Below are 23606 nucleotides of genomic sequence, written 5' to 3' on the forward strand. Positions count from 1 at the left end.
TTTATGGGCTAATTTTCATTTTTGGGTGAACTAACCCTTTAATGGTCTACCACAATATCACTTCACCAGCATCATGCTGCAACCACCCCAGTGAGAAGACAATTAAATGTAGCCATATTCCAAAATCTGGAGCCTATTACCGAGGTCATATTATGTCTCACTATTCACAGCAATACACGCACAAAAAACCATACATCTCATTTTATTTGGCTGCTATTTACTTAATCCTGTAATTTGTATATATAGTCTTCCAGTAAAAATAGCACATAATTCTTAAAACAAGATTATTCAAAATTATACAAGATTATACAAAATTATACATTTAGTTGCATATTTTATAAAATTAGTTTGCATAATTTTGATTAAATTGTTCTTGTGTGTAGCATGAATCTAACAAAATTTAGTGACGTTCATAAGTAATGAATTAAAGTATTATTTTTATTCATTATTAATTACTTTATTATTATTATTTAGATAAAATTTATATAATTCAGTTTATTTAAAATAATTTTCTTTTTCTGTAAAAACGAGGTTTTTGCTTCTCAGGTAAATTTATCCTGCTTGAAGTAAGATTACATATTTTGGTCACACTTTATATAAAGTGGCCTTAACTACTATGTACTTACATTGAAATTAATCATTTGATACAATGTACTTATATGTTACATACACGTTTTGCATTGTACTTATATTTAAAAATAAAAATACCTGCATGTAATTACATCTTTAACTCATTTCTGTAATTACATTTATAATTACACTTTTGACCCATCCCTTACACCTTAACCCAACCTTAAACCTACCCATACCACCAAACCTGTTCCTAACCTTACCCGTATCCCAGCATTTTGCAATACAATATTAACACAATAAGTACTATGTGCTTATTTTTTGATGTAAGTACATAGTAGTTAAGGCCACCTAATATAAAGTGGGACCCATATTTTTACTGGAAAACAAGAAAAAAATACTGATTACGAAAATGTTTTTTTTTTTTTATTATGTTACAAAGAGTTCATCAAATGCATGCATTGCTAACAAGACACAACCTTATTCTTGAGTTCTAGTGTACTTTAAAAACACTTTCTGTCCTGAAATTCATCACATCTGGAGCATAAAAAAATAAAGCTTACCAAGGTTTTTGGCACCACTAAACAGTTGTGACATCCATGACTTGACAACAACTGCACTGAAAGAGTTAACATTGTGAGAGAAGAGATCATGCCTAAACAGCACACCAACTGCAGCAACTATTATGTCTCAAGTGTGGCGTTAAGTGCTAAGGAGAATTTTTAAGGGCTCCCGAGGGACTTCAGACCCTCCCACGTGATTCCAACATGCCCTCATTTCCAGTGCAGATGATTCTCAGGGGGGATCGAGACTCTTCAGCGTGCTACAACCCTTGGGCGAAATCTGACTCCCTGATATCTAGTGAGTCAGCATTCGGGCAGGGAATGGCAAATTCCAAGACTTTTTTTTTCCGTGGCATCCTGTCACTACAACCACTAATAGCAGGTGGAGTAAGCCTGATTATCTATGAAGCCTCTTCTCAGGCCTGCGTGTCTTTGCCGATGGTCTGTGTTTTCCTGGCTCATTACAAAGGAAGTTAGTTAAAGTCATTAAAAACAGCCTCAGTTGCAAAAAAGAGGCACTTGATTAGACTCAGCGTGTCTACTCTTAGCTCCCATGCAAGTAAGGTGACTTTCATTTCCTTTTTTACCTTTAGTCTTAATACTGCATTACATTTTATGATGCCATACCCAAGGAAGATAAAGAGTTTTTCCTCTTAAGTAACACACAGGGTCCTAGATCCTGAGGCCTTGGCTGCTCCAACTCAAATGTATAAATAGTGTCATTCACACGCTTTGCTCTTTTGCCCAGTATAAAAATAAGATGCAGTTTTGTGTCCCACTGAGGATGCGCTAATTGGATTTGTGCATGTCTAATACGACCACAAAGAGAAATCTAATAAACATTATAGCACTGCAGAGAAAACAAGAAGATACCGGTGGTGATCGTGTTTGTCTAGCTGAGGTTTGCGAGACAAATGTGATATTATCTGAACCTCTAACATGACATCTAAGTGCACAGCTGAGAGTCTGTTTGAGAATTAACCTGCAACTGTGAATCCCTGCGTAGTACTGTAATGTGTCAAAAAAAACTGAATGAGATGCAATATCATACTGCTTCAATAGCTATGTTTTGTCATTATGAAATTTAGTTTATGAGAGAGCTGTGATGCACTGGTAGCAAGTTCATTTTTGCTGACTGATGGAAGTTTTCTAGGAAAGGTCCACAAGTTTTGTTTTTTAATTTTTATAGGCTAATTCAAAAAATAAAACATAAAAATCTGTCATTATTTAATCATGTTCCCTATATGACTGACTTTATTTTGTGTAAAACCCAAGGTGAATTAGAAGAATATCCAGGCCACTTTTACAATACGTTTATGCTGTTTTTGTGGTTTTTATCATTAATTCACCTGCATTGTTTTGAAAAGAATACCCAGGATATTCTTCTAAAAATTGTTTCATAGAAAAATAAGCAATACAGGTTTGAAACAACATAAGGATAAATGAGTAAATTATGACATACTTTGGCAAATTGTTAACACTCTTACATGGCCGTGTCCAGAATGTGTGTGTGTTCTCGTCTGAGTGATGCATGGAATCGTTGGACTTGTTTTATTTCTATTGTACATTAAAGATGGGTCCAACCCAACCATTCCCCCATGTTTACTGGCAAACGGACATGAAGAATGGTTTTAGCGTTCATAAACCACCCTGACACACATTCCCAAAACCTGGCGCATGCTTTTTAAGTATCGGAATGGAGGAAGCACTTGAGGCATGTTAAACATGTCAATAACAACTTGGACAGAGTTCCTTCTACTTCTCAAAAGACTTTAGCTTTGCCAAACACGACTTTGCAACAAAGTGCAGGTGAGTAGAACATGCTGGCTGTGGGAATACAAAAAGCATTATTCAGATGACTTGTGACATCAATAAAGTGGGTTAATGGGGGAGGCTGGACACCGTGAATTGCTGTAAAAGCAGTACTTTTTGTCCCTAACCGCCCAATCGTTTAAAGTAGGCTGATGAACATTGGTGGGGATTTGACCCAACAATTACCCCATTGGCCTTTCTATTGCTTTACAGAACAAACGAGGAAATCTAGGTCATTACTGCAGCCTGGGCAGTAAAACCTTTCCTATTTATAACCAGTTGTAATTGTATGACACATGCATTTCTGATGTAGTGCTGTCTATACCCATGCTCAAATGTAATATATGTACATATATTAAATTTCCATATATTAAATATATTGTAATATGAACAAAAACATCTTAGAAATTTGAACAATTTTATATATTAACATATACAGTATATCTAGCCTATGTAAATACATTTCGGACATATAGTATATTCCATGTACATACAACATATCATTCTAAAACCGGTCAAGACATGTTGATAATATATAATGAAATTACAAAAGATTATTACAAATTATTACAAAAACATATATACGCATGCAGATTTTTTTGTGCTGTATATATGTTGTTTTAATAAAGTTGCATATATAAATAAAATATATATATTGTTGACATTTATGGTTGCTACATATAATACCATATAAAAATCATCATATAGATATTAACATACACAAATTTTACTGTGGGGATTTTATATATGTTATAAACGTATACATCTACTCAGAGAATGCACATATGTGAAAATTATATATCTCCTTATAGATAACATGGCAATATCACTCTTGATATAAGACAATATGTCATATTACATTGCCATTTGGGTATGTTTTTTAAATATCAAATATTAAGCTGTGGAATATTCTGTCCTTATAGGCTCTTTTTAACAACTGAAGTATCTGCATGATAGATTAAAACAGCTGGTATCTGAGTATCATATCAGATATGTGCTTCTTTGACACATCAAGCATGTATTAAAGGTATAGTTTACCCAGAAAAGAATAAAAGTCAGTTTGGGTCAAAGTGTTGTTTTGAACTTCACTGACTTTCATTATATGAACAAAAACATTCTTCAAAATATCTTCTTTCATGTCCTACAGAAGAAAAGGCATGCATGTCTAAAACTGCACAGTAGTGAATAAATTATGACAGGGTCAAATATAGTCACACTTTATTTTAAGGTCCGGTTCTCACTATTAACAAACCATTAACTGCGACTTTTGGCTCAATAAACTCCTAATTTGCTGCTTATTAATAGTTAGTAAGGTAGTTGTTAAGTTTAGGTATTGGGTAGGATTAGGGATGTAGAATATGGTCATGCAGAATAAGTATGAATAAACAGCCTATATGTTAATAATAGACATGCTAATAAGCAACTAGTTAATAGTGAGAATTGGTCCCTATACTCAAGTGTTACCTGAAATATCCCTTTAAAAGCTTATTTGTATGTGTACAATAAGTATGAATGGCCCTAAATATTACTTTACTTGTAACGCAACAAGAATGAAATTCTCCATTTGAGGATGTAGTCATAAGCAAAGGTATTACCAGCAAAGACTTTCCCTCCCTAACAGGTCAGGAGTTTTGAACTGCTGTGTATTGGCGTGCATTTTTTTTTTTAATCACACACTGTGGTATCTTTTTTTCCAGAGTTGTTCTCCAATGCTCCTACTTTTCTTTATTCAAACAAGGGTTTTATATCTAGAACATTCTAATCTGCAAGGGCACAAGCGACTGGCTGCTTAATTTCCTTAAGACAAAACAAACCGCCACACGTCTCTTTCTCTCTGATTAGGCAAATACAAATCTCACATAAAAGACAGAGTGTCTGTCTCTATATTACTGATGACAGTAGAAACAAAGGCAGGCAGTAAACAGAATGTGAACTTGGCCGAGTACAGTCTGGTGAAATGTGGGGGTTTGGCATACTCAGCCCCGGGCAGCCTCAAAGCTGTGTATCAGGTGTGCAGAAACAACACAACATAGCCACAGGCTCTGAATACACTCATGAGTATGAGGTTCAAACAGGTGGTAGTGTTCAAAACAATTGCCATAGACAGAAATCCCTATTGAGATGTTGAGACATACTTTATACCATGTACAGTCATTGAGACATACTTTATACCATGTACAGTCATAACTAGATGTATGTGATTCATCTTCATTCATTCTCCATATTGATTTGTTTTAATTATTATCTGATTCATTTAAATACGATATTCCAAATTGCATGGAGGCCGTTTATTGCCTCAGAGTTAAAAAGAAAATTGTTTAAAATAAGAAATAAGTCATGCTGTGAAATATAATAGTGACATGTACAGTGATTTGTAATTGTTTGAAATAAAGTCGTAATCATGAGAAATAAATGTGCAATTCCTAGATATAGTTACATTATGAGAAGTAAAGTCATAATTGTTTAAAATAAAAAATAAAGTAAAAGTTGCAATTGTGATATATACTGTACAGTGGGTTTCAGTTGTGTGAAATAAAGTCGTAATCATGAAAGATAAATTTGCAATTGCGAGATTTAGTTACATTACAAAAAATAAAGTCACTATCGTATAAAACAAAATAAAGTCACACTGAAATATAAAGTTGCAATTGAGATACACATATACAGTGGGTTGCAATTGTGTGAAATAGTCATAATCCTGAGAAATAAATTCGTAATCACAAGATTTAGTTACATTACAAGAAATAAAGTAGCAATTGTTTAAGATTCGAAAAAAGTCATATTGTTAAATATAAAGTTGCAATTTTGTGTGAAGTACAGTAGGTTGTAGTTACGTGAAATAAAGTTGTAAACATGATAAATAAATTTGTAATTTCGAGGTATGGTTACATTCCGACAAATAAAGTCGTAACTGAAGTCATACTAAAAAAGTCATACTAAAATATAAAATTGCAACGAGTTGCAATGTGTGATATAAAGTCGTAATTGTGATAAATAATTTCACGATTGCAAGATATAATTACATTACAAGAAATTAACTGACAACTGCGAAATAAATTTGCAAGAGTGAGATATCAAGTCACATTGTGAGGTAAAGTCACAATTGGCAGATTGCAAGCTACAGTACGAGAAATAAAATTGCAATTGTGAGATATAAAGTTCCAGTTTCCTTACTGTTTCCTTACTGAAACAGGCTCTCTTAAAACTGTGCTTAATACCTGTATAGATTCACATGTTGCTGTTTTAACCCCACATACCATTTTTCTTTCCTGTAATAGAAGCCACTGAACTTCTTGCTGAGGTTTACTCTTGTATTTGAGGCTGCACTGCCGATGTGTACACTTGATATAGTGTCTTTTCTATAAAGTGCCATCTGACACCTTCCCGTGTCTTTTTACCTGCTGGTTCTGTGTGCCACTGGCTGTCTCCAGGGCATGCAATGTTTATTTGTGAACCCAGTGACTTATAGCTCAGTCACGTCAAAAAGGCTTTTCATTTTTATGGGCGCAACTCAAGACCCAACAAAGCCCAACGGAGCTTGTGTTTGTTTCCCACAAATGAGTTCAGAGGGAGGTGGGGGGGATCTAAGTTTGCTTTCTAGGTCACGTCTGATGCCACAGTGTTGACCATTTTGAAAGATTTATCAAGCATACTAAAGGTATGGTCGGCCTGTGTGACGAGTGTAGCAAAGTAAAATGCACTTACAAAGTATTCTTGCTCCTTGCTTCCCCCTTTTAATTGAGCTTGACCCACATTGTCAAGAGCTCAAGCTGAAAAAATATCATTCAAAGTCAAAGTGCTGTTTGATTAACGGCTTCCGAATATGTCAACCAATCCGAACCACATGCCTGATTCACCTGGTTTCATCCACAAACTTAAGCCGCTTTTGACCGTGCTTAAGCTTATTTTCTACAACTTAAGCAACCTACAATTTGACATGAATGATCAAGTTACTCTTTTGTTTGTGCAGTCATGCACAGCTAACAACAGAAAACAGCAGCGCTGTGACTCTCTGTGAGAAGTATCAGAGGTCACATGACCTGCCTATGCAGCGCTATTGATTTAAATGAATCAAAGAATGCATTCAAATAACACTCTGTTTGTGAAGTCTCAGTCTGCTTGCAACTCACTGTTGAAAGAATTTGTTTGTATTCTCTACTGAATCCTTATGAGGAACAATCACGCTTATGAATTCGTATCTCAGATCATATTCTTACATTTTTGGAACTCACACACACATTACAGAACGGACTTAAATTGTCATTTTCAATACAATGGTCCATCTGCCTAGATGTCCGTATAAAGTGTTTACACAGTCACTTATATACTTCTTATATACTTATATACTTCTTACACTTAGGGTGATAGATACAAATGATTTACATCTTACTGTCAAGATTTTTTTCAAGGGTTTGTTGTATTATTTATTGTGTGGCTTGGCCACATGCTAGTAAATAAGAGATCTTAATCAGTATGAAGGATTGGTACTGGTGTAATGTGGGTAGATATGCCAGGACTACCTTGAAAGAATCTGGCCCAGCATCAACAAATACTGTTTGAGGAAGAAGTTCAAATGAGGACAGCCATGACAAACTCAGAATCCCAAGCATACTGTAGCTGCACTTTTAATAAAGTGCAAAGCATACTTGTGTGAGCTTGTGTGTGTGTTGGATTCAAGAGAATTTAACACCCTTCGCAATAGCCCAACTATTAGTTTGCTATTGGCAATCAAATTGAAGTAATTAGGCAACAAACTCATCATTTTCTACATGTCATCACACATCGTGATACACTATCATTATTTCGAAAAACAGAAGCAACAAGCCAAAAGCATTGAATATTTACAATCTGTTTGTATTAAATATTTTAAAGTACATCAGACTTTGTGATTAATATTTCATTTGAAATGTAGTTGATGTATATCATAACAAACTGCCTGCAAACTTACTACTCTAAATCCGAACATTTTCTGCTTCATATTAATTCATCTGTGGACTGCATTTTTTGGTACCTCTGGATTAATTATGTTTTATTCACCCACACTTAGGAGATTAGGCTACTTAGCACACTAGGTTAACCCTATACTGTAGCATGCTTAAAGAGATAGTTCAACCAAAAATAAAATATTATTACTCATGTCAATCCAAACCTGTATGAATTTATTTCTTCTGTGGAACACAAAATACATTTATTTTGAAGAATGTTACAGTTACCACTGAATTCCATTGTATAGACATTTCTTGAAATATCATCTATTGTGTTCCTTAGAAGAAATTAAGTCATACAGGTTTGGAACGACATGAGGGTGAGCAAAGGATCACAGAAGTTTCATTTTTGGGTGAACTAACTCTTAAAAAAAATTACTTTAAAACTTTTTTTAAGTTAGGGAAGCGTTTAATAAGTGATGAAGTGATTTCCTGGGAGTCACAGGAACACATAATGACTTCCTGCACAATTATGTTTTGTAAGGTTTGGGATTAAATTTACATAGAATTTCAAAGCAATATTGATCTCTACAGATATTTGTTACTCCCAAATAAGCAATAAAATAGTTTCCATCACTTGGTGCAGAACCCAGAGGAAAGTCTCTCCATACTCCCCACACTTCTCACTTCCATTTCCCACTTCTTCCCATTTCTGCTTCCCGTTACAATTGAACAGAGGTGTTGCCCCTGTCTAGAGCCCATCATGCAGAGGGCCAGATTTTGTGAGGTTGGGATTTAATTGGTATATTAGTATCCAGCCACGTCCAAATTTATCAAATTTACACTGGCCATTAATTTTGTAGAAGAACATACAATTAAGAGCTCATTAGTGCTCTCACAGGGATATGCCCTTTCATCTGCTGGAGGAACATTAAGAGTTGGCCAAACTCCAGAGCAAAGACCTCTCTTCCTCCTGCACTGCTGCTTCCTTAACATGCCTCCTCTGGCATACTCAGTCCAGCCATATTGAATTCTGCTGTATAAAGAATATTTATTCCAAATATTATTAAGACATACATTCTTAAGACATGCTATAGGGTTTTACAGTTTTATCATGCTCCTTCAGTTTAAAGTAGCCTATATTTCTTGACAATGTAGTGGACATCTATGTATTTAATTCATTCTTTTTTTATGACTATGCAATGCTGTATAAGGTCTGTGCTTCAGCCTAATTTCAGCTTGTCTGCAGCTGGAAATAATATGTCATACAAAACTGCACGCATAAAATTCTGCACTCAATATCTAATAAATCAGCAAAACATATCCTAAATAAGCTAGCGCAAGTTTTAATAATATACTACTAATAAATGATAAATACAGTGAATTATATTTGTGAGTGTCCTATGTGAATGACTGTCTCATTCTGTTCTGCTGCTCTGGGTAAGTGCAGTTTGAAATTCAGTGAAAATGTCATTGCTAGTGGTGCGACCTGCTGCCCTTTGCTATGCTGCATCACTCAATTGCATAATTTTGGTTAAAGGGGATTTCCATTCCTCTCGGTTAATACTCACTGTCAATCTTCCTTATTGTGTTCAAACAACAAATGGCTTATTCTTTCACTTAGCATTTCAATCAAATGCATTCTACTGGTTACCAGGCATAACTAAACTGCAAAAAATGTGTTTCACTTTTCACTAATTCTGTCATTTCTACTTGATTTGACGAGATGCCACAGTTTCAACTATATTCTTTATCAATAATTACATTCAGAGTGGTTCAAAAAGTTGTAACGGACATATCACTGCAGGTTGCCTTTTTGGCAGCACTTTTTCATCAGTGTATGAAAGAGAAAAACAAAGGCAAGAAGAGATTTCCCTCACACTACCATGCACAGCTTGAAGGCACCAAACATTTTTTCTCTCCCCACCCCCACTTTACTGCCTGTGTCATTTTCTCACTCGCTTTTCTCTTTCTTACTTTTTTCTGAGTTATAATATGTAATTGATTCAATAATGGCTTATAGTTAATGCTGATATCAAAGATCTGTGTGTGCCAAAGGACTCCTATGACGAACCTAATGGCTTATGAAGGAGGCAACATAAATAAGAAACATTAGAGAAAGACAGAGAAAACAAAAGAAAAGAGTGGAAACATACAGAGATATTGACTGACCAGGTGTAGTGTGTGATGTTGAGGGCCAGCTGGGGCCGACGTGGCAGTGAGCCATCCCACCTCTGACTGTCATCTACTCTGACATTCTGGCTAAGCTGGATCTCATTAGGATGAGGGTGACTTTGAACCTGTCAGCAGCGATGCGTCTCCCACTATATAGGTTGCCTTCAAAGTAAACTGCTGTATCATTGTAACATTCGTAGCTTGTTATCTATATTTGTAGTCCTTTTTACTCTTACCTGACTGACATCCCCCCAGAACCTGAATATTAACCTTTCAGTTACAATTGGAAAAAGAAGGTTTTAGATCAGCGCCTCTCCCACCGCCTTCCGCTTCTGTCACTCAGTCATGGTTTGCTCAGTGTGGTAGTTATTTTTTTCAAACTTGGTGACAGCATTGAACCATTGAGAAAGAGAGAGAGCAGAAGATAGCAAGAACATCAGAAATTTGCTGTGCCCAAAGGCAAATTATTATGAGTGTCAAAATAAAAATGAATTTCTCTTGATCATAGATACCCCTTGTCAACTTGTTTACATGATTGTGTATAGGCCACAGTTAAAAGTTTGGGATCAATATTTTTTTTAATGAATACCTTATTTAGCGTGGATGCATTAACTTGATCAAAAGTGACAGTAAAGACAATTATAAAGTTACAAACAGAAGATTTCTATTTCAAATAAATGTTGTTTTTGAACTTATCAATGTATTGTGGTTTCTACAAAAACATTGATAGTGAAATGTTTCTGAAACACCAAATCAGCATATTAGAATGATTTCTGAAAAACCATGTGACACTGAAGACTGGAGTAATGATGCTGAAAATTCAGCTTTGCATCACAGGAATACATTTTTAAACATACTGAAATAGAAAACAGTTATTTGAAATTTGAATCATATTTCACAATATTACTGCTTTTACTGTATTTTTGATCAAATAAATGCAGCTATTTAAAAATCTAACTGACCTCCAACATTTGAAAGGCAAGAAAAAATACTTCTACAGCATTTATTAATCTTGGTTAATATTAACATTTACATTTCAAGTTGTATGAATTAAAATTTGTAAATTATGTATTATGAACAATTGAAAATTAACAATAATATACTACGTAAAACTATCTTATGTAAAAATAGTACATTTTTAAATGAACATTAAGCTAGATTTAAAAAAATGCTGTTAAAAATAACTTTTTAGTTCATAATTGAACCTTAAATAAATCCTTTTAAGGAAAAAGTATTTGAATAGGATACCTGCTTGACCACATTCCATGTAACCTCTTATCCGAAAAGAACACACACATTAACAATTAAATAGCAGTACGCAATGTAAATCATAAACTTAAATAATTCACTGTAGCCTAGTAGCCAGTCAGAAGGGACTGCTTCATAATAGATGGTGCTACAGTGGTGGGCTCAGCTTGAATCCACACTCTTAAGTAAACAGACTTTTTTTTTTCAAAGGTCTGCTTAAATGAAATATACAAGGTAGACTCACTATAACTCTTTAGCCAAAAAATACATGACAAAGCTACAAACCTAGAGACAACTGACATATTTACACTTCTCTCGTTAGCCAACTTAGCATTACATATTTCCTGATATCATTAGAGTGGTAAAAAAGACACTCTATTTTGAATGAGTGCTTGGCTGACTGTTTCAGAGGACATCTGGGATGGGGTGAAAATCATTAGCTATACAGCTAGAGCTCGGCTAGCTGTAATTGCCTTGTCTCAGAATAGCATCAAATGAACACATTCTGAAAAGGGGGTTCAATGTATCACTCAGTTAACTCTGCAAACATCTGACTCTTATAAAAGTTTTGACTGTCAGATGGGATATGCTTTATAGCACTGTTTAGGGCTTCCTGCACTTTGCAAGCTTATTAAAGAAATTATGCAACCGTATAATTTAAAGTCTGGTAAGCAAACATTTATGACTTCAGTAACTGGCGAGGATTTCCTAAGGCCCACTGCAGTTGATTCAGTGTTCACATGGCAGTGGCTAAAGTGGACAAGGTCGCAAAAAAAGTTGCGTCCTCATGTTAATTCTATACTGAAGCACTGGGTTAAAAATAATCAGTTTCTTGTCTCAAATGATTAATTAAGCAACTTGCTGTCTTCTTTCGATCTCTCCCATTGTTTGTTTAAAAGCCTTTCATAAAAACTGCTTGTTTATCATTGTTTCGGAGAGAAAGGTACTTGACCTACCATTAATTATGTATGACGCTGGTGCATAATGACTGGACTCAATAACAAGATGTATTTCATTGCACAAGATCTTCTGATAACAACACAGGTTGTTTATGTTCACAGACCCAGACAAAGTTCTGATAAGAAGGAAACTTTGCTTCCCTCCTATAGTGGAGCTTAGTAGAGTGAGAATGCCATACAGTGTTGGGTTGAGATCATATGCTGGTCAACTTCAATTTTAAATGTAGATTTAATGTACCACAAAAGCGGTAAGTCCTTCCCATTAGGGTGGAGAGGATGTTTCGAAGGCAAGCCATTTGTCTGTCAGTTAATCATGTTGACTGGGAGCTTCCAGACAAATACAACTGATTTAGCCTAATTTTAGCGAATTGTCTCCATAGCATTTGTAACATTTGTTTAATTCTTACATGGTTTCATAGTTTTTTTCGCCTTCTCTTTTGGGGATAGGATTAATCTAATGTTTGAGTATAAAACAACACTACAACACATTAATAAAAACTCCCTGCGTGTGTCTTACCTTTCCAAGTTTTCTGTAAGGCAGACAGAGCCTGGATAGCCATCCCCTCTGGCAGAGAGAGGCCCCTGTGACAGGCCTGGGCGAGTTTTCCACGTCTCCATTAATCCAGTAACTGGAGAAATTAGATTCAACAAGGGGTTCGTCTGGTCCCTCAGATTGTGGCGTGAAAACAACATTGTTCCTTGCGCTCCGATCTGGTAATGAAATGAATGTCCACCTGAATTAACGCCAACAATAGCCGGCGTGGGCACATTATTATTCTCTTGGTAATAGCCGCCATCATTGGTTTCCTGTTTAATCCCCTTAGGCAGGCCTTTGTTAGGAAACACACCAGGTTCATAGTTGCCATTCAGAGACGAAACAGGAGGTCCCAAGATCCCAGAAAGACTATATTCGTCAATATTATCCCTCAAAGACAAGTATGTGGTCTCTGTAGAAGGAAAGCAGCCTAGAGAGTGCTGCGGCTCTACAAACTGGAGGTTCGAACATGTCGCCTCTCTGTTCGGCTCTGTTTTAATGTGAGTTACGAAAGGAGAATGTGGCATGGCGCTCTTGCTGCTGCCTAGGCACATACTCCTGTAATCAGTGCCAGGTTCGTTTTTGATATATTTGGCCACGCCCATAGCATCCAAGCCGATGTTAAATATTTCCCCATCCACATTTTCTACCTTCGGGAACTCGAATGCCTTGAAGTCGTGCTCTCGGCTCTCAGGGCTGTTGATATCATTTTGAACTAGGCCCAATCCACTGGGAGGGCTAGAGACCGAGAAGCCCCTGGATGAGTTCCTGGGACTGGACATGGTCATGCTGCCAACGGTGGGTGGACTGGAGAGGGATGGTCTAATGTTACAGGTATTGCCTCCATTTGTTGTTGGGCTTGAGACGGATGATCTCATGTTGGTGTTACAGGAAAGCGGTGAGCTCACACTACCTATGCTATGAGGGCTGGAAACTGGAGACTTCATAACACTGAGCGGACTGGCCAGTGGAGGTGACCCCACCATGCTGGACTTTACAGGGCTACAGGTGTTGGGACTGGTGTGTTGACCTTGGGTCAAGTTTTTGCAGGCAGAAGCCAGCGTCGGACAATCAGAGTCAAAGAAGATGGGGCTGGTAGTGGATGACACCATGTTGTGTCCGGTAGGACTAGACATGGGTCCAGACCCATCAGTGCTGCACGAAAGAGCAGTGGCCAGTGCAGAGGGCACTGAGGCAGAGACCACACCGCACTCCTGAGGGCCACCATTGGGTAGCTGGGCCCCAGGTGGGAATGAAGCTGGGGGAGCTTTCATCTTTGGACTCCCAGTCATTTTGGACTGGCTGTCTTCAATTGCTCTCCCACAAAGAGGATACAGTTTCTCCGGGTTACCCTGCCCTCCTGCAGTACCCTGTTGGGCAAAGCTAAAGTCTGCCTCCCTGGCAGCATTCATGTACAAGCCCATAGACTCAGCAACTGTTTTGGAGAGCTCCTTTGAGTCTGTTTCTGACTTGCGGTTGTGGAAGGAGTTGTTAAAGGAGGGAAAAGGTAACGGTTGATTCTGGTTAACTCTAAGCATTGTTGTCTCTGTAGTTTTAAAGTTGTTGTCCTTGCAGGCAGACGGCACGTTAGGGGCATTGCTCGAGTTAACAATATCCATGAGCACGTCGCTGTTTGTCAAATTCTCTTCGGCAGAACAGCAGTACTCCATGGTGTTCGGCATCTGTGCCCATTTGCTTTCTGCATTTGCCCCTTCGCAGTAACTTTGGTATCTTTTAGTCTCCATACCTGGATCATTTGATAAACCTAATGGACCAATAAATTAGAGACATTTAGACTTTACAGACAAAATAGCAATATTTTGATTAGTACAAAGCAATTTCATTACTCTGACTGTCAAACCAAAGTGCACACATAATTATTATTCATTACTGGTTTAATGTGTCTATTTTTTGGAAAATGCATTACAGATATACTGTTTTCAGTTTTGTTATTACAAAGAAATGTATCATTTATTTATAAGTTTCATTGGGCTTTAAAACATCTTACCACAAATTTTTATATATTATTTTTTGCATTTAATACAGATATTATTTTGTTTGTTTTTTTATAACCAATTTCTATCCTCAGATGTAAATGGGATGCTAATTAAATGGTATTGCAAATGCCCTCTTCTTTAAAAATGTGGGAGCCACCCCTCTCTGTCAGACCACTGTGCATCCCCATCTTCTCCTGCTGAGATGTTTGGATTTGACCAATTACATCTTTACATGTTTTTACCAGCATGATATGTGAATCCACTATAAATTAGCAAATTTGTAAATTAACTGTGAAAGTCTTTGCTTTGAGAAGTGCTGGATCCTGGCACTGCCTCTGCAGACATCAAGAGCAGTGCTCCACATTCAAGGTAGTTTTCATGGAATTCACTCGCCCTCTCATTGAATATGAATTGTGACCTAGCAGGCAACTTTTTTTTCCAAGCAAATCCCTGTGCTTTACTTTGCCACACACTCTAACTTCAGCTGCTATATGTATGCACCATAAAACGTCCTTTACCTGCTAAAAGACAAAAATGTAGGAGGGATGGTAATAGGTCAAGTTCATAAAAATGTGCCTCTGCCCCTCATATACTGTACATCCACGGACATACAGTTCTATTATGTTCACAGTGTTAATGGCACTACTGTCAGGCAGTCTCATTACTGGTGATAATCTTCATCATGTATTTATTATAGTGTATAATAGAATGTGTCATTTCTTTGTTCTTTAATCCTTTGTTTATGGATTATTATTATTAGCAGTAGTATTTTATATTTCTAGTAAAGTAGAAGGGTATACAATTATTTATCTACTGTACATTATCTTTGAACATATGTTTATCTAACAAAAGTGAATCCTTCTGTCCCTCAGATGGCAACGATACAATGTAAGGACTCATTTCAGCAGTTACATTTAGTTATGTTAAATTGACAAATGTGTACACCTCCTGAAATTCCAAATGCCCCATAAGTAATTCATCTTGGTGCTGGCAGCCTAAACAGGCTTCCAAAAAAAAAAAACTGTGGACTGAGACTTACAAAGCAGAGACAGCGTCAATGCAAAAATAACTAGTTTAAATCTGTAAACGGTGCAGGATTTAATGCATTGTGCATTTGTTTATTTTCACGTATGTAATGTGTTTTTTTTTTTAATGGCTTGGGGGAAAAAAAAAGTTAATTTCCCACACTGTTGACAGCACCAAGAGCATTAGGGGAGGGACTGAAGACGCAATAGAACCGCTGTGAGTTTAAACTGTCAGTCATGTACAGTACATATACAGACTTCTTTCACCATCTATACTAAGACGAGAACTGAGTAGTTCTTCTGTAGCAACATATAGCTCATTAGGCATCGCACTTTTCAAAGCAAAGTCATATGGTGATGACAGTGCTGCTTTAAACGTTTCACGTAGTTCGTTGTTTTTGTTTGGTCTCTTCTTTTTTCTCCCTATCGTCTTCTTCCCACGATACCGTACTTTAGCGTGCAACCGTTGGACAGAAGCAGACACACTGTCGTCAAGTTTATCACGCCACTCACAGATTGGTCCCGTCGCTCTGTCAGTCTTTTATTTATAAGCTTTGTAGCCACAATATTTCTACGACAATCATTCCAAACATCTTAATTACGAACTTAGTCAACTTTACGTGTAGGTTCGGATGCGTGAAATTTCATGCTGCATTGCACAGCGACCTCCAGAATGATGAATGTGACGCAGTTGTTTCTTCTGCAAAAGAGCCCCTGTTTAAATATCGTTGTTCATCACATGACGTCACGTGAAGCAAGTATGCTTAAATATGTGGAATAAATATGCGGAGGTTTTCATGCATTTTTCACAATAATAAATCTTATTCGCCAGTGTTTGTACTGTATATGAACATCACTCGTAATTATTGAGTCCCATATGGCTGAATAAACTTCAGTTGCACTCAACTCTAGATGCACCGACTTCTAGCACACGTACAGTAAATAAGACAGGATGATGTTAACGTTACGCGAAATAATAAAGCTTATATCCCGTGAAGAACTTATCACGAGATCGCGCTAAGCTTTGCTATAACTATTTAAAACATGATGTAGGCTAAATTTGATGGAAGGCGTTAGCAATAGCTGTGTTAAACAGTATTCACTTACATAAATCCTGACTGCTGCCAGGATTTAGTTTAGCCGAGAAAACGTCAAAACATGTTACAATGTTATGCAAAGGATGTTACTAAAGGATACATTATTGATTGAATTATTATATGCGGTTGTGATTTATATTGTTGATGTTGTTTTCTGTTTTTTTCTTTTCATTGCTTTAAAGTGCATGCACTTCATGCACAGCACAGGGGTCCTGTCAAGTGAAACATCGCTTGTCACAAATTTGCAAGTTTTAGACGAGTTTTCAACGCTCTGCATTTGCAATACCTCATACACAGAGGACGGCTCTGTTCTCCAGCGATATAATGATGATAATAATATTAAGACATCTTACCGTAATTACGACATCCAATTGTGACAGTTATCTCTACTGCTGGTCACTAGTAATCCAATGCACAAAACTGAGAGAATGACACCAAACAGTGGCGTTAAGTTGTGTTTAGAAGTATTCCCAGTGTTGCGACTGCTTGCATGTACTAGTTTCAGTTGTGACAGCTGAACGCACCGCACACTGCCGCGCGCATGACGCGAGATCCTTAACGACAGCGCATTACGCGTACAGCGGTCATCGGCGACTTCACCGAGACGTCCTGTCGTTTGTTTTCTGTTTACGTGCACGTTGCTACTAGATTGTTGAAGGCGCCCAACTGAAGACTAATACAAACAGCAGAGGAATCAGACAGACTTGCGTAGCGACGTCACTGTGTGCACATGGACCCTCCTACTGCAATGAGAGCTCGAGTGGGAGGGGGCGATGGGTGCGCTCAGGTATATACGGCTCTCCATCCAGAAGTAGGGCAAGGTAGTTTGATTACGCAGGCGCTAACCTGTGCATCTAGGACAAATAGATGTTCATACATTTAAGTGCGTGACCTTACTTGTTAAATGTTACTCGGTGGTATATAAAACTAGATCGGTTAATCATGATTTAGTTTAATTAAACCATGCACTGTGCAATCATAAACCTATAAAAAAAATCATGCTGCAGAATAATAAAAAAGTGTAGGCTGGAAATGCAACTATAAATGTTGTCATCTGCACAAACGGAGCACTGAGTAATGAGTCAGGACTGGACTGATTAAGCATTAAATGACAAACTGATTGAAGTATAAGCAAAAAACAAAAACAAAAAAACAATGTTTTGGTCCCCAGCCCCAGTCATTTCATCCTTAAGTGGTCTCTTAAAGTTGTGTGATTACCTGAATTCTAAAGTAAGATAAACAAAAAGATAGGTGTATTATTTTAGTATCTTTTCAGGCAAGTTGGATCTTATGATCTTGAATGTAGTTAAAAGCTATTGGATAAAGCAGTTGTGAATGTCCTTTGGAAGTGGTTTGTGTGAATTATTGGCTTGAGGTGATCATGACCATCGGAACTGCTTCATGTGCTGTCACTAACTTTTAAAATAGGTCTGTGAATATATCTTTGCTAATTAAGCATGACATATAAAATAATTTTTATAGGTCATGCCCATGTCATTGCTATCAAACATTGCTTTGATATAAAGGCTCCTTTTGAAAAAAAGAAAAAGAAAAAAAAAACTGGTACAGTACCACAAGGTGGTGCAAGTTTTGTGATTTTGTTGGAGTTTGTTGATATGGAAATGGCCTTTAATAACCCTGTGCTTATGTAATGTTGATGTATATACAGTAATGTACAGTTAAATAGGGGAAGATGGGGGAAGAAGTATATAACAATGTCCATATACTGATAAACTGTAACACATTTACATATAAATTTAACATGTTGAGGATCATTATGCATCACCCAACAGCTATTATGCATGTGAATCAAATGGAAACAATAAGCATAGGGATAAATGACTCCCTACCTGGTCAATAAACCCCAGGGGCATTTGACCTTTACAGAACATTTTATCTAAAGGCCAAATTAATTCTAATAATTTTATTTTCGGGAAAAAATGGCATTAACTAAACTGGTAAAACTGTGCATCTTGACAATGTAATTTGAATCAATTTACTGAAATGCAATGTTTCATAATGACAAAGTACAGAAGCATAGTTACTGAGAGAGGTATCTGAAAGGCAATTATATTCAGCACTTTTTAAACCTGAAAACATGTCACAATAAAGCAACAGTTACAAAGCCGTTAGACTGAATTATTCAGTTTTAGGTTGTGATGACTTAACGAAGATTACAGTAGTGTTCTTAGACTGTGGAATTATCAAATATAATAACAACTAAAATAACAATGAATTCCAAAACACACATGGCTATCTAAATCTACTTGGCCATCTAAATGTGGACATTCCATGGATCTCTTCTGTTTTTATACTGAGCTAATTACTATAACCTATAACCCTAATTTTAATTAAATTTTAATATATTGTTTTTACAAATGAAAATGCCCCCAAAATGAGTTTTTTCACACACACACACACACACACACACACACACACACTTATTTTATCCGCTCCTCATAATACTTTTGAGTATTTTGTCCTGAAGTGAAGGTGAGCTAAAGCTAATGCCTCGAATTCACTTTCATGCACTCTTTAACACTTTATCTTTTACATTTTCAAGCGACCTATTATTTTGGGGCAAGATATCCCCAGATACGCTGAAGTGAGTTTTGTCACCATCTGTGTTCAAGAGGTATTAAGTATTCAAGAGTATTAAGTATTAATACATAAGTATTAAACACAATGGAGTTTTCTATAGAATCAGCAGCTCATTGATTGACAACTATAATTTATATTGTCCATCTGTTATCAAGTTAAATTGTCGGGTCTGTCCAGTCAGATCCTGACTTTGGCACAAAGGCTTATAAAACTATTTTGTTTGTATATTTTAATATGCAGATCTGCAGAGTAACAAAAGCATCAGTCATTTATCAGCTAAATATTAACTGACAAATTATTTACTATTACATTAGTGCATTTCTATTATTGAGATTTCAGCAAATGAAAGAAATAAGTCATGCTCAAAATAAGAGGTCTGCCGCAGTGTTCCTAAATAAACAGTATAATAGCTAGTACATTTATAATATTGATTCAAATACATATTAATAATAATTATATTTTTATAACACATCACATGGTTTGTTTATTAGCTTTTTGCACTACAAGAGTGAAAGATTAAGCAAAAACGACCCATAATATGACTATTTTTTCTCAATATACAAACTTTTAAACATGAGGTCTTCAGTAGGTAACTCATCTAGACATCAGCTGAAGACATCCGGCATGGAATGTTAATAAATAAATCTGGCTGCATTAAAATCAGATAAGCAGATTATAAGCAGCCCTGTTACTCTTTTACTAAAGAAGCCTGAACCTTTAATCAAATATTCATCATTAATAATTTTTGGTTAAGGTGTTTTATTTAGCAGAAGAGGTTTCCCCTTGGTGCTTGCATCTTTTGAACATGTGAACCTAAGATGAAAGAGCAACTGTTCTGCTATTTTTGATCTCCTTTTCTCCTGAAGTTGACTGGGGTGCTGATATATTGATCTTTAAGTTGTCATATATTGAAGGAAACTGAAAGACAGCTCTGAAAACGAAGACTAAACAGAATTCCAAAGAGATAAATTAAAGCAAATGCATACATTTGAGAAATGGCTGCAACACAGTATCCAAGCTTTTGGATGCCCAGGGCCCTGCTGGTTCACTTAACAGAAGATGGAAGCTACATGCCTGAAAAACTTTTCCCAAAAAACTTTCATAGTGAAGACATTACTAAATACTCCATACCTGCAGAAGTATGATGGTAATGGTATCACATAATGCTTCCCATTAGTCTTGGCAGTTTGAGAAAATAGAGAAAAAAAATTGATGGTACATAATAGCAGGAAATTTAGCAAGAAAACATGTATCACGGAAGCGATGAGCGATATAAATTCTGATTGATCCATGTACCATAAAAAATTAAGGTGACTAGGCAACTAACCTGAACTAGAGCATGGAAGAGTAGGACAGAATGATGTAACGCTGGAGCACCTTTACCTCGTAGACGTAAAGCTATTATTGCTGCAAAAAGTGGTCACTAAAAGAGATTTTTGTTGATTTAAAGGAACACTCCACTATTTTTGAAAATAGGCTCATTTTCCAACTCCCCAGAGTTAAACAGTTGAGTTTTACCGTTTTCGAATCCATTCAGCCGATCTCCGGGTCTGGCGGTAGCACTTTTAGCTGCAGCTTAGCATAGATCATTGAATCTGATTAGACCATTAGCATCTCGCTCAAAAATGACCAAATAGTTTCTATATTTTTGCGCAATGATATTACGCAGTGCCTGAAAATAGTCCCCAGCACGTTCCTAGTGCAAGCAGGTGGTCACGTTGGTTATGTTGACAGAAGTTAGCCTATTTTCAGGCGCTGCGTAATATCATTGCGCCTGCTGCACCCATGGTACGGCAGCAAAGTTCCTTGATTATTACACCGGAATGGGAGTATAGTTCCTAGCCATATCAGCCTAGAAAATCGCAACTTTTCATTTTCCGTCGGTCTTAGTACACGAAGTAACTACAGAAGAGTCAAGTTTTAAATAGGAAAAATATCTAAACTCTTTGGTCATTTTTGAGCGAGATGCTAACGGTCTAATCAGATTCAATGATCTATGCTAAGCTACAGCTAAAAGTGCTACCGCCAGACCCGGAGATCGGCTGAATGGATTCGAAAACGGTAAAACTCAACTGTTTAACTCTAGGGGAGTTGGAAAATGAGCCTATTTTCAAAAATAGTGGAGTGTTCCTTTAAGGTCAGTAGGCCTACTTATCTTTTTAGATAACTTTTTTTTTCTATCAGTGTATTGCTTTGCAGTGTGAAGTTAATTTTTAATTATCACTGTTCTGGTGTTAAATACACCATGCATCAAGGTGATGCTTGCATTTCGGCACATTTAAGTTGGGCATATTTTGTAAACTGCTGTGAGTTGCAAGTGCTTTGTCTTTTTAATTTAATGGCATTCAGTGCTTGTATATCATTTTTTATGTGTACTGCTGACAAAAAGAAAAATCACATTTGACATTTGACAAAAGTCTTACGTTTAAAGGGTAAAAAAAATGCCTAGAATAATCTGCATTATTTGAACCTCCTATGGATTATTTGACATTTTCTGAAGGTTAAAGCAACTATGATCATTTGCTGAAAAGTAGTTTCATATGTTCTTTTTTTAACTGCTTAAGTTGAGGCATTTTCAAAAAGTCATCTGACTAATATCAAATTGGGTATGATGATGAATTTCAAGAATTTGCGATTTCTATATTTTTACTTTAAAAATTACCAGTCAAACACAGCCAGGCATTATTTTTGTGCATTTTTGTTTAAAAACAACAAAATAAAGGAATGAAAACAAGACAGAGCTACAGAATCTAGCATGCTAATATCAACTACAGTCTTCTCTCTCTGTTTTTGTCTCTCTTCTCCCACATATCTGACCTCCACTTGCTTACCACACCATCTTTAAACAGTAACATTTACTCTCATTATTTAGAGGCTCAAGGCAAGACCGATGGCAGACTTTCAGTATCACTTTAACACAATCATGCACACAAAGCATAAATGTAATTGTCTCTTTGCCATCAAAGGTCACAGGGAAGAAGAAAAAGGAAGTGCCCAAGCCTATAAACAAGTGAAAAGGAATATGTTCGTGAACACGCAGTTTACGTGCCTAAATGAAGAACCCCAAGTACACCATGCAGCCACTTGTATTGAATAATGTGTTTATCCCATTATGGCTCTGATGCATATTCAGTAGGAACACTAAATATGAGCGACGGCCTGACTCTATATCAGCACATTACAGCGTCTGCCTTTTATCACAGAATAATGTGATGTTTGACGAAATTGTGTCAAATAGATTATGAATTAATATGCTTCATGTCTCCTAGCACACATTCTGTGCAGCCTCGCCAGTTCCAGATGCCAGGGTAGCATTTCATTCGAATGAAAAAAAAACGCTGTCCACGCCGTATGAAAACAAGCGATCATCAAGACTGTGCATATGTTTCTGCATTGGCCTATTAGGAAAGCTTATAGCTCCTTGTAGCTGTTAGTTCTGATTCTAGAATCTGATTGGTCGAACAGCGTTCCAAGAGAGCTGATATAACAGCCCAACAGCATTGGACACTTCTGCAAATTTTCTTGAGCAAAACTGTCTATTGTCAATAGTGTAGCTTGACCAGCTGAACCCAGTGCAAAATCTGTGTGGGGAAATTTTTCACTCTCAGGTGAAATTCACAATCACTTGAATACTGACTAGGTTTCACCTGTGAAAATTCGTTGAACAACAATAATTGTTGTTGTTGCTAGTTCCTATGCTATATTATCAAATTAATTACAAAGACTACTTTTGAACTAATGGCAGGCCCATCAAGTGTGATATTGCTTTAATATGGACACATTGGCTTGGTATTCTACATTTACGTATTTAGCAGATGCTTTTATCTAAACCGACTTATATTGCATTAATACGTTCAAGATACAGTATACGTTTTATTAATTCATGCATTCCTTGGGAATCAAACTTGTGCCATTCGCTGTTTCAGCTACAGGATTTCTTCTAGCATTGTGATGAGAATTTTGTTACCTTGATGTTCTCGCCATTAAGTGAAATGCAGTCACAATGAAGATAGTATAGCAAGGACTCTGCTAATTTATCACTTGGGTTTTTTTCCTGCACATTTGAGAATGCAGATGCTATGGTGCATCAGCAATGCCA

General features: G+C 36.6%; 1 protein-coding gene across 1 annotated transcript in view; it reads right to left on the minus strand.

Annotated features, from left to right (window-relative positions):
* Positions 1 to 17638, minus strand: part of LOC107670737 (mineralocorticoid receptor-like) — a 77131-nt gene extending 59493 nt beyond the window's left edge. The window contains exons 1-2 of the mRNA XM_016463456.1: positions 17260 to 17638; positions 12770 to 14552 (exon numbers count right to left, since the gene is read on the minus strand). Of these exons, the coding sequence (XP_016318942.1) occupies positions 12770 to 14532 (1763 nt within the window). The 5' untranslated portion in view covers positions 14533 to 14552; positions 17260 to 17638. The remainder of the gene's footprint in view (positions 1 to 12769; positions 14553 to 17259) is intronic.
* Positions 17639 to 23606: the final 5968 nt, after the last annotated feature.

Source organism: Sinocyclocheilus anshuiensis, unplaced genomic scaffold, assembly GCF_001515605.1.
Source record: "Sinocyclocheilus anshuiensis isolate Anshui unplaced genomic scaffold, SAMN03320099.WGS_v1.1 scaffold145, whole genome shotgun sequence".
NCBI classification, from domain to species: domain Eukaryota; kingdom Metazoa; phylum Chordata; class Actinopteri; order Cypriniformes; family Cyprinidae; genus Sinocyclocheilus; species Sinocyclocheilus anshuiensis.